Here is a 12,539-nt window from a genome sequence, read left to right on the forward strand (position 1 = left end):
AAGATGGCAGAATTTACTTGTCATTCAACTCTGATCTTAATTAAAGGATCCTACCTAGATATTCCTTCTTAATATTCATATAGATTTACAAACAAAGCGATTTTCTTCCAGTTAAGCATATTCAGGCATTTGACTCTGTCCAACAGCCTTGCACTGCTTCCTCTTTTTATCACTGTTCTCAAAGAGCAGTTTGATTTCCATGTCTTGCAAACCATTAAAAGCCTTGGAAAAGGCTAAGCAGCAAGGGATACCAGACAGAAAATGTACATCAACTGATTGTCAATTCTTAAGATTCACCTCAAGGTAAATCATTGCTACACACTGAAATTAGCATGAATCAAGTTGTACCTGCAGAAGACCAGTGAGTTAACTGTATTTTTAGGTTACACAGTAAAACTTGGTAAAACATGCGGAGTCTGTAGGGGGGCTAATACAGGAGGAACAATTGGTGGTTGTAGGAGGAACACGATGGACAGCAACCTCTAACATCACCCATACGTAACGTACCAAGCATTCACCCACCCTCATGCTCCCAAAAGTTGCCAGTATCCCCATGTGTGCAGTGCATTCAAAGACAAAATGTCAGTACTCACCCTACTACCACAATTATAAAATCTAGTAAATTCCAGCCATTGCGGAGGTAAGCGTTGGGGTGAAAGAGAAGTCCATATGCTATTACTTTTAAAAATGCTTCCACTGTAAAAATTATGAGAAAGAGATACTCCACTCGTTCCTGGGGAAGATAAGAGAACAAGAGACACAATGGTTAGCATGAGTGACAAACCATGGATAAGGACGTTTTCTTCTGTCAGAGTCCACCCATACAGCCTCCAACCTGCTGACTCGCCACGTGGGTACCTCTAACATGCATGGCTTGCCAGAGGGTTTTTCTCCTCACACTTGCATAGTCTGCAGCCAGTCTGACACGACAGTGGCAGTAAATTTTAGTTAGGCTCTGAAATTTGCTGCCCTTGCCTTGGCAGGGACTGATCACTGCACAGGCCTGTGCAAAGGAGGAGGGGAGAGGGTCAACAGGCATGTTCTAGCACTCAGCTCTCTACAGAGTACGTTGCCAAATATTGTCAGCCATCAGAATGAATTGCATCCAGTCCTTTTCCACCTCTGGAGAGGAAACATTGCTGGATGCAATATTGTGGAGAGATGGGGAGAAATAAAGAGAGGGGCCCACCTGAGACTGATGCGTGTGTCAAACTGTGCTTTCTTTGGGATTCCCTTTTCTGTTGCTGGGGAATAGGTAGGTTGAATGTTGGTGATAAATGATTTACAGATCAGGCTGACTAATGCTAGAGGCTTTTAGTCATTCCATCAGAAATGTATATGTCCCTGTAAAATGCAGGGTGCAATTAAGCATATCCAATCAAAGTCACTTCCAGTGACAGTACAGTCTGATTCAGGACAAGCAAGCAGGCTTTTGGAGTCAGTACACAAGCTCACCGTCTCTCATCTCTGGGGTTTTTAGCCCCAGTGTGGAATAAGAACAACAGTGTTGCAGAAATGGTAGGGACCTCCACCTAAGTAGGAGGCAAACTGCAGCATTAGGTAATCACTACAAAAGTGCTGCATGGCAAGCTGAGTGGGAAATAAGTACGTGAAAACTAGATGACAGCAAAAGGAGAGTAGATCCCTATAAGGTTAAACTACAAAGTTATTAAAAGTTCACATTAAAGAAATAAAAATCTGAGATAAATACAAATTAAAACATCCTAAGCATTCCTGGTCATATCTTACAGGCTACCCAGCAAGACAATCAGGCAGGTCACTACTTTGTTTTTCTTTTCAGCTCCAAACTGCAATTGACCTGTTCCTCTGTCCAGTTGAATGCATGTATGACATTTTCATATGATACAGCAATACAAAATGTGCAGGATTACAAAAAATCATTCCATCATTTGACAGCTGCCCATTTGAACATCTTCCATTCAGCTCCAGGTAATTAACAACTCACTACCAACCCATTGATCAAAAAAGGCAATTTCTAGTTCATCTGCATGTTTACATTAACATGTTATTTTACATGACTGAGAAATTCCATCTGACAGTAGCAGGAACATGTTTGTGCTTTAAATTATTGCTGTTTTGCCTCAGACAATGCTTTCACAATGCCTGCAGTATTCCTCAGTGCTTAGTACAAGGAACACCTACAAAAGAAAAAGTATCATTCTGTAGTTATCTGATCCAGTTGTAAAGCTTTTGAATGTGCCCACAGCACAGAATTTGGTCATGGTTGTCCCAGATGGAGACAGGTCAGCACACTAAGGATTTCCGTCCCCTTGAACTCAGAGAAGGAAACAACAGCATACAATACTAGTGACTACTATGTCCCCAGCATTACAAATAGTAAGTGCGTTATTTTATTTAACACAAGAATCGACACTTAAGTGCTAACAGCCGGGAGTCCAGCCATGGGCTTGGCCACAGAAAAGAGCTCCATAATGGCTTGCACACTCCTAGAAGGGACTAACCTGGCAGCCCTTCTCCTTCCACTGCTGCTGACAACTGAATGGGTACTAATTGATGTACAAATCATAGTCAAACAGACCCAAACGACCACGCTCTATGCACACATTTGTAAAGTAAGACGAGCTGTCACAAAAGCTCTTAAAAAAATAACAAACCACAAAACGATTGTGTGATGGGAGGTCTATGCAGTGTCTTTCTGATTGCCCTGCACCTTTGTGCTGCCGCGTGCCTCTATCAGCATGGTGTGAGGCCACACATCATCCCGCGCAGATAGCCCACAGCAGCTCTGCCTGGGAGGCGATGGCCTACCTCTGAAAGGACAAGGTAAAGCCTGTGTAGAGGCTGGAGGAAGATGGAAATGGGCTCTGCAGGGGAAGAACCTGCCCTGAACCGAGGACAGGAGTAGGGAGTGCTGTGCATGGGATGGACGTGGCCTCACTAGGGATGAATGAACATCTTCCAGGATGGAAACAAAGCTTTCTCTTGCTGCCACCCAGCCCATTAACGGGTCTCACTCCTTGTTGCAGCCACGGGTTTTCCACAGTTGTGGGCAAGCTCTCTTTCCTTCCTGCAAAAAAGGGCCACAGTAGGTCTGAGACCACTCTCTCGTTCAGACTGCCTTTGAGGTTGCCCTGTGCACTCAATTCATCTGGCATCCCACTCTGTAAACAGAGGCTTGGGCTCATGGAGAAATGCTGTAGGCCCTAAAAAACAGCCTTCCCCTAAAACCTCTCTTGGCAGTCACAGCCTAAACTGATATGAAGGGGATGTTGAGGAGCCCGCCCCCTCGTTTAATAACTCCAGGTCCAATTTGAAGCAGATCGGCAGAACAATTGAAGAGGAAGGCCTAGAGCTGATCCCGTGCCCAGTGATGTAACAGCAAACACTGTCCTTGACCTCCAGGCACCCTAGGAGAAATGCTGCTGCCAGCTCTGTCTGGCTTCGTGCTTCTTCTGGGGCTGCACTGCTGTGCAGGCCTGCCCAGCCAGAAGAGCCTTTCCTCTCCATGAATTTCATTGAAATACCTGTACTAATGCAACCAAAAGTCCAAGAAAGCAAATACTTGAGAAAATTCTGGAACAACTTTTTTTAAGAATACTTAATACTGCACAGAGCAGCCAGTATTTCAACAGCTAACAGGTTCCATTTGGTTGGCTTTAGGAGCCTCATACCTTTTTGTCTCTAAAGATGCCTATGGGACTACAGACTCCTGTTTTGTTATTGTAATAACGCTGTTTGTTGAACCATGTTATTGAGGTAATAATATGCCAAAATATTAGACACACATGTATATATATACACCTATACACAGTTATATGCATATATACATATACAATTACAAGCTGTTTGAATAAATTCCTTACAACGCTCGGGTTAAGGTGGAAAGATCCATAAAAAATAAAATTCTATAAAAGACTCTGAAATGAACATAAGATACAGAATGCTGAGCAGAGGAGAGAGATTTTATGATCCTCTGCACTTAAATTAATGATCTCAGGATCTAAAACTGAAGGAAAAATACTGCCGAGATTAAATAGTGCAGCTACTCCAAGACCATTTCAGGAATCTACTCCTGCTTAGACTCGAGAAGAATTTGAAAAGCCTACTAATTAATTTGTTTTCCCTTTTCTCCTCATACTATAAAACTCAAGAGCCTTTATGAATACAGCACAACTCAGTAACGACATAGTGTAACTGGGTTCCCAGGAATCTGGGTTGCAGTCCCAGTTCTGAGGCCACCCTGCCTCGTGAACTCACAGACGTGACTCAACCACCCCCTGCCTCAGGTGAGAAATGAGAGGAGGACCTGTTGCCCTCAGCAGCCGCAGAACGATTAATTTGCCTCTGCTAAATGGGCATCTACACTTCTGGCTCCTCATTTGAAGCTTTGCTCTCACAGGTTAGGCAGACCGGGCCCCAGTGTTTCAAGCTCCCAAGGGACATAACCCTCACTCCTCTGAGAAGCCAATTTGCTGCCATTTTAAAAGAAACCAAGCTAGACAAATACTGGCATTTCTCTTTGAGAGAGCTTCCTGCTGACAGGGAGGGAGGGAGGGAGGGAGCTGCCCACTACCTTTGTGGGAGGAAAAGGAGATAGCAACAGCATTGCCCCTTGAAACACAAATCCAAACCACAGCCTCAAAAGAGAGGGAACTTACTTTGGAGCTGTAAGAAAGACGGAACAGTATTTTTTAATTTGTGTCTTAGAAATGGGAACCATGCTGATGCGGCTGAGACACATGAAGCATATTGCAGGTTGCAGAATTACCAAAAAGGAGCTTCCTGCTTGGGCAATAGTGATGAAAATGTTTCGAAAACCAGAGGAAAAAAACCACAAAACAAGAGTGGAAGAAGAGGAAGGACAAAAGTTTTAGAAAACTGGTCAGTCTCTGGAGCACATGCAGATGTTCTGGGACTGGCTCTACCACAGTTTTTCGAGTTTGTTTTATTTTTTATAGATATAGGACATGACCATCAGCTACCCTAGCTGATAGATTAGCCAGTACTAACATTGCCAAGAAACAAACTGTACATCATCTTACTCTTAACAAAGAAACAAACTTTAACTTACTGTTAAGGCTCTAAGATATATTTCCAAAAGAGGATTACTCTATTAAGTATGAAACCCCTCTAATCCCATGTGCCTTCCGAAGACATCATAAGTTTGTTTTTGTTTATAATTTTTAAACTGTACCTAATGACATTCTGGGTTCATAAAAGGAGTCTGGAAACAGGAAATCAAAGGAAATTATTATAAGGTGCCATGAGGCTTTTCTCCTGTCAGGAGAGGATTGAGTAGACCAGTGCTGTTTCTGAGAAAAGGTCCTCAGAATGATTCACTGTATCTTGATCCTAGCTCTCCAAACCCCATCCACCCAGCTTCACTACTAGGTTATAACATTTTCTTTGCAAGAGTTACTCAAGACTCAAATCACAATCAGGTCCTCACATCTCATACACCCCAGTCTAAAGAGTTTACAATCTAAAATTCAGTCACTAAAGGTCTTCTCAGACTTCACTCTCTTTCTCTGCTTGCACTCTGCTCAGCTTATTATAAACCATGTTTCAAAAACTAGAGCCTATATATTTTGAAGTAATGTGCAGCAAGCCCTTCACAGCTAGAACCTTTATAAAGCTGCCTGTTTGACCTTAGACCACATTACGTCAGTGTCTGCATTATTATTCCCTAGTGCTTCCTTAAACATAAGAGAATACATTTCTTCAGTAATGCAAATACTCAGTAGTCCAAGGAAAACAGCAGTATTTTAATGGCCTCTGTCATATAGGATGTTTTGGCATTAATTGCATAAATAGGCTCTGAAAGATACAAGTCAGTGTGGAAGCACTCAGACTTTTTCCTAGTAGGGAAAGCAATCTTTTCTGATGAGCAGTAAGGAGGCTAAACTGCAGTGCTGGGAAAGACGCCCAGAGACTTTATGAAAATAGGTTCCATGTTTTTGGATTACAAGTTATTATCACATCCGAGATACGGATATCCTCACTGTGTGAACATGCTGACCTAGAGGGTACTCTGTTAACATTAATAACTTTGACCTTTAGTGAGGAAGAGCCACATATGTGCACTTAATGGGTCAATTCAATAAAGCAGATGTTAAGACAGGTTTGTTGACAATGAGTTACTTCTGAACGTACTCAGTTACTCAGGAGACATTTTCAGCTAAGTATGCGTGAAAATAATACACAAGCACATGAGGGGATAAAACAAAGGAGAGAACATGTTTGGATTTTTTTTCTTTCTTTCTCCTTAAAATTACTGCCTTTGCAGAAACAAGTTGCCGTATCCATTTATTTGATAAATAGAAAGGGATGATAAGATAGCATACTGTTGAACGTAACTCCATTTGCTGTTACTGCTGGCCCTAAAACACAGTGTCCCTTCTTCTACCTGTTCCCCAAAAAGAATATTCCCAAACATTGAGCAAAAGAACACTACCTAATTTTACCTGACAAGGATAAAATAAGCCCAAAGAAGGAAGTGAGTGACTAGTATTCAACTAAACATAACCCACCGTGTTAGTAAACAGAAGTCAGAACAGCTTCTGAAAGGTTAGATTTCCAAATATGATCAGCATCACCTTCTCTCCACTCCAGCCAAAGGCAGTGTCTATATAACATCAGGCTTTACAATGAGTAGAGTTAAATTCACACCAAGCACTGCAGAAATACCACCTTTTAACTAACACCTGTAAATGGGAGATACTCTCACATGCAGATACTTCAAAGGTGTCCAACACTAGAAGAATAAACCAGACAAAGACAGAATTCTCACTAATCTGAAATGAGCAATTATAAAACAGGAATGTCATGCAAGCCAGCCTTCGGTACTTTATGATAATTCATAACATGCCCACGATACATTTAAAGAACTTCCACTGAAATGAATAGAAGAGAGGACATTAATAGTTTTGAATGATTACAGACCTGATACACATGCCCTATATTCAAGAGTTCCTTGGCAAATCAATGAATACTTCATGCATAGCTCTCTTGTGGGATCCAGTCTAAGCTCCTTATTTTTCTTACAGCACTTTGGCAAGGATCAAGCTGAATTTATTTATGGGTTCAGTGGAATTACATTTTGTGCCAGAGTCCAATGTCCAATTGTAATACAAAGCCAAGGTACGAGGGGGTCAATCCCCTGTGCTGGGTACCTTGTACAAACACACTTTCCCTTTCAGTGAGCCATATGTTCCTTATTCACTCAAACCAAAATACAGATGATGAATGCCATTACTGTTCTGATTTACCATCATCTCACCTACATTTTTTACTAACATTAGGTGGAGAAATAGGCTCTAGCTATACAGAATAATGTACTTATTGGGAATCCTATGTTTCAGAAGGGGTTGACATGCCAATATCATTTGGACCACAGTATTAGAGGAGTATTATTTTGAAACCTTTATACTAGAGAAGATTCTAAATAACTTGATATAATTTTGAAGACAGCCCTGCTTTGAGTTGGAATTTGGACTAGAGAACCCACAGAAGTCCCTTTCAACCTATATTTTTTCTGAGACTCTATGTGCATATTTTATCATTCTAAATGCACCTCTAGTTCTCAGAATAATCTAACAAACTCGCTATTTCCTTACCATTGCACATCAATGTTTCCCAGTGGGATGCCTCATTCTCCACAATAGAGATGGTCAAGCATGCGCCTTTCTGGATTCATATAAAGGATTATGCATCCATTCGGACTTAAAATTTGGACTCTAGTGCCAATTAGATAATGTCTAACTTATATAAGAATTTTCTTTACCGTCTTTGGCTAGCAGTAGCAGAAATCTCTTGGGTGTTGTTGCTCAAGATTTCTTCATTTTTGGACTGAAATAGAACAATAGGATCCTGCCTATATATGAATTAAATCCAGAGAATATGTTCCTTACGGGCTTGGTTTTTCTTTGGCGTGACTAAGAATTGAAGCCATCCAAACAGGCCATGTACAAACAATCCAACCTGAATAGCTCTGAAGAGGCAAAGAATGTTGTATCCTAGTTTCTTTTGTTTTGGTCCACTACTCTGATTAAATTGAAATGAACTGTCACTTTATATTCTGATCAGACCAATAAGAGATTACCCTGCTAGGAGGAAGCAACATTAGGGAAGGCAGCATAAGGTTTATGACTGAGAGCGCCTCATTTAGGATCTCTGGATAGAAATTAAAAGCCGGCTAGGTGTTGTGTTGTTACCATGCCTAGGAATTAAATTCACCCCCAGAAGACAGCTTTTACTAGTTTCCTTTATGTAGTTTGAGAGGCAGTGAGGCAGTCCAGTGTCTTCTCCCAAGGTTAACACAGCCATTTGAAACACCACAGTCAATTGTCCGTCTACCAACCGCTGATTAAGGACAGGATACCAGAAGCATCCATTTAAATCAGAGCAGCCCCAGTATGACAGCTATATCTAATAGATCATCACAAGGCATATTGTGTCTCATCCAGCTCCCAAAATGACTCAAATAAGTTAGAAATTGGCTACTCACCATGCTCAGGTGTTTGAACTCGATCATGTATGCAATGAGATATACAAGTCTATCAGCCATAAAACATTTCAGTGCTCCATTTTATTAATATATTTATTATTATTAATATTAAAAACCAGTCCCCTCTAGCGTAACCTAACTTTTCTATGCTCAAAACCATGTTAGTGTTAAATATTGAGCATTTTGTTGCCAGGCAGAACAGTAAATATACATTCCACTTCAGGAGGAATTCTAAAAAACCTATCTAATTAAATATTGACTCATTAGGACAGTTTCTAAAAGGTCATCTTTACAGCACATCATCTAAGGAGGATACACAAGCATGCTTGCTTTTGGAAACAAGCTACTTGACCTCAGCAATAACTGCTCTAGTGATGTTATTGTTTTGCACCGTCTATGGGCTGGTTCCTAAAGTCCCAGGTCCAGAGTTGTTCTCATTATATCGTTTTAACCCGATCATCATTACACAATCAGTGCTTTTAGTACATTATTTTTCAATGAGTCTCTAAACTTCTTAGTGGTAGGAAAAGAGCTTAACAAAGGTGAATCCCAAGTGTCTGACTGCTGAAAAGAAGTAATCCTGTCCCCATGAGATTTATTAATTTCAAGTCAATTACATGATTTCAGGAGCTGACGATTTTTTAACTGCTTGGAATCAACATTATGACAACTGTAGCTTTTCTGCCTTGTAAGCTTAGACTGTTGTCATACAGACAGGCATGCTGAGGAACATTCATGTTTGTATTCAGTCATCTTTTTTAAGAGATCACCGAAAATTGGGCCCCAAAATGAAAGACTGAATTTCCAAGAGAGCTCAACACGTGGATATTGGAAATATATCCATAACAAGACTTTCTGTGTGCCAAGGGTTTTTACAATCCCCTCATGGATAAGGGGTGTGGAGGAGTTGCATTCTATACCCTTAATTTAATGAAGCATCTTGTCTCTCAAAAAGCTTTTTTTTTTTTCCTTTTTAAAAATGATCTGATCCTACAAGGTTTTGAGTAATTCTAGTACATGCCAGGTTAGACTAAAACATAGTCTAAATCAGTGAGAATTTTGCTACTAATTTTAACATGGAAAGTATTATCCTCTTACTAGGTAAATCAGTAATTGTCTACAGGCTGAATTCCCCATTTCTCTTCATCCTCTTTGTAACTTCTCAGATAAAGCTAAAGAATTAGAAACCTTCCCTAAATTGCCTTGCAGGGGGAACCCCAATTTGAAGGGGGCACCACCACATACTGAGCTGACAGAATGACTGGCATTGCCTCTCTCGTGCAAACCCTTGACAGAGGGCATGTTTTTTAGAAAAGAACAGGTCTAGCAGGGGAAAGATCAGAACAGCCAAAGAAAGAAGGATTTGGGCTGCTAGCATGGGATCAGATGTCAGCAAACATGGGCTCCTCAAGAAACCATAACCACATCCAGCACAATTTAGACCCTCTGTGAATTACTCTCAACTACTGAGCTAAGAACTAGAGAGCCACAAGAGACCCCCTGCAGACATCTGGCCCTGAATCTTTGTTTTAATAGGCCACTAAGCACAGGCTTTTCTCTGACTGACCACCCAGAAGAGCTCATCAAATCCCACTTTTAAAACATTTCTGTCAAATGTATTTTAATCCGATCACTCTTGTGCATTTTATGATGCTCTAATTTATGTTTTTAATCTACTACAATTCTTTTATAATTGTTTGTGCAGTGCAGTGACGCCTGACAGGGAATGCTTTATAAATAAATTGAATTTATGACTATTTATAACCTCTCCCTCTTGAAATTTCTAAGCAAATAAATTGGACCCACAGTTCAATGTTCTAGGGTTGGGGGTCTCTCTGTACACATTCATACAAACACACAATATACACACGTGTATGAGAGAAAGAGAGATGGAGTGTGTACATGTGCGTGACCTTTTCTTTCCATGAGTAACTTAAGGGCATATTTAACATTCTGTTCACACTGCTCATGGTAGACAGGAAAAACACAACTGAAGGGAATGAAAAATGAAAAGTCCTTGCAGCTTCTCCATCTCAGCCTCTGTCTTTCCTTTTGTGGGGCAAAGGTTTTCAGTTTTTGTTTACTACCCCTGAGTAAGTTTCTGTTCGTTTGCTTGCTGCTTGAACGGACAGGGCACATGAAATGAGGCAGCTATAAGGACCTTTGACAACCAGCACATAAAACTCATTTTATTTCCTTAATGGAAGTCTAATTGGTAATTAAAAACATGACTGTGACCTGTGCAGTACCCAGAGAATAGAAATGGACTTCTTTTTAAACAGATAAAGCTCACAAGGCTGCAGCTCTGCAGAACAGCAAGATTTCTTCTGGGCAAGGAGAAGTGAAAGAAGTGCTTTAGTTTTTAGCAGGTTTTGCTACTTTAGGCTAACCAAAAAACCCCAAACAACTGATATTCTTTGCCAGTTCTGCTGTCCCTTGGTTGACTCCCACCAGCCACTCTGCCAACCCTCACTGTAATGGTTGCTGATGTTGAAATAGACCCAGGGACAAGAAGCTGGAAAATGGCATCTGGATTCTTCCCCCCCCCCGTCAGACTGGGGCATGCATTTTCATTTCTTGTAAGACAAGCATGCGTTTCATCCTCATATGCGTGCATATTGCAGGGGAAAGGGGCAAGCTAATAACCTTGCCAAATGCCACCGCCTTCCATCCAGTTAGGCTGGGGCTAGGTGTCAAGTTCATGTAACCTCAGCCTGCAGGACGCTAGATCACCCTCACAAAACCCAGAGCAGCGCTTGGGTGGGTGCATAGTAAAGCAAGGTCACGTCATAACAAAATATTTGAATTTGCTTCAAGCAAGCCAAACACATGGATCTGGGAATGTTAAAACATTTTTGTTCAATAAAAATGTTTAAACTTAATGCTCTGTTATTTCTGCACTGAAACTCTCTGAGAATTTTCCTTTAGGGACAGTAGAGAGGGGGAATATCACATACAGAATACTTCAAACTTTTCATTCTAATGTTCAACAAAACCAAGTTTTGAAATATTGGAACTTCCCAGACAACGCCTAGATTTCCACCAGCCTGACTGGCAAACCAGCAGGAGGGAAAATGGAAAGAAGAGAAACAGCTCTGAAATGGGTTAATGCATGCTAATGCATTTAATTCATTAAAAACAAGGAAGAAGGATTTCTAATGAAGTTCAGGCATTAATAAGGAATGAACATTGCACCCATGCCACTTTTTGCAAGTGAAAAGTCTGTAAAGAACTATAGTGAGCTACTAATTTTCATGCCAGAAGAGAAGAGAGGCAGCCAATGTACCTGTGTTTTCTCTTACTATGATAAACCCTTAAGACAATATTTATTCTCATGTAGATAAACTTAAAACAAAAACTAAGAAAAATATTAGACTCTTGACAGCGAAAAGTCAGGAATGTTATTAATATCCTATAATGCTCTTTAATTAAACTCAGCTTGATTAACTTCTGGCTAGTTTGCAAAAAGGCATACTCTTCCTACGTTCCCTGGCTTCAGGGGTGGCTTTATCTCCTGCAAGTACTGCAGGCTGTGAGATCTCTGTCTAAAGGGAAAATTAGGTTTCAGCTGGCCTGTCTGGAAAAAATCTAAATCCCACCCGCAACCAGAATTCCCTTTCATCAGTTACAGTCAAATCCTTATGACGCCCATCGCTTGGGAGGTCACTCCCGGTGAAATGATCTCTAAGAACTCAGCCAGATTTCCTCTACGTCAGACAGACTACCACTCAGGGCTGGCAAGCATTTTGCCAAATGGACTTGGATTTCAAAGATTTTGTGTTCACTTGATGAAAATAAGATGTTACACACTTTGTGTTTTCACTTACTCTCTTTCCCAAGGCTCCCTCTCTCTTCAATCACCCTCAGGCTCTAAGCAAACAGGATTCATATTGACCTGCCTGAAAATTATTTTTAATGCTATTAATGTTATAGGCTGCTGTACTGGATGTCTTCCAAGTTTTTCATCCTGACTAGTTGTTCTGACTGATCTGTAATACACTAAATCCATCACTTTTGCCTTGCTGCTGGCCAAGTCCCAGCTCACACCACA

The 12,539-nt window shown here is 40.8% G+C and overlaps 1 protein-coding gene across 2 annotated transcripts in view; it reads right to left on the reverse strand.

Moving 5' to 3' along the window:
* Nucleotides 1–12,539, reverse strand: part of CACNA1C (calcium voltage-gated channel subunit alpha1 C) — a 487,530-nt gene that overhangs the window by 197,909 nt on the left and 277,082 nt on the right. For both annotated transcript variants that reach the window (XM_050892845.1, XM_050892854.1), the window contains exon 4: nt 594–733. In XM_050892845.1, coding sequence (XP_050748802.1) covers nt 594–733 — 140 coding nt within the window. The remainder of the gene's footprint in view (nt 1–593; nt 734–12,539) is intronic.

The sequence above is a fragment of the Gymnogyps californianus genome, chromosome 1 (assembly GCF_018139145.2).
Source record: "Gymnogyps californianus isolate 813 chromosome 1, ASM1813914v2, whole genome shotgun sequence".
NCBI lineage: Eukaryota > Metazoa > Chordata > Aves > Accipitriformes > Cathartidae > Gymnogyps > Gymnogyps californianus.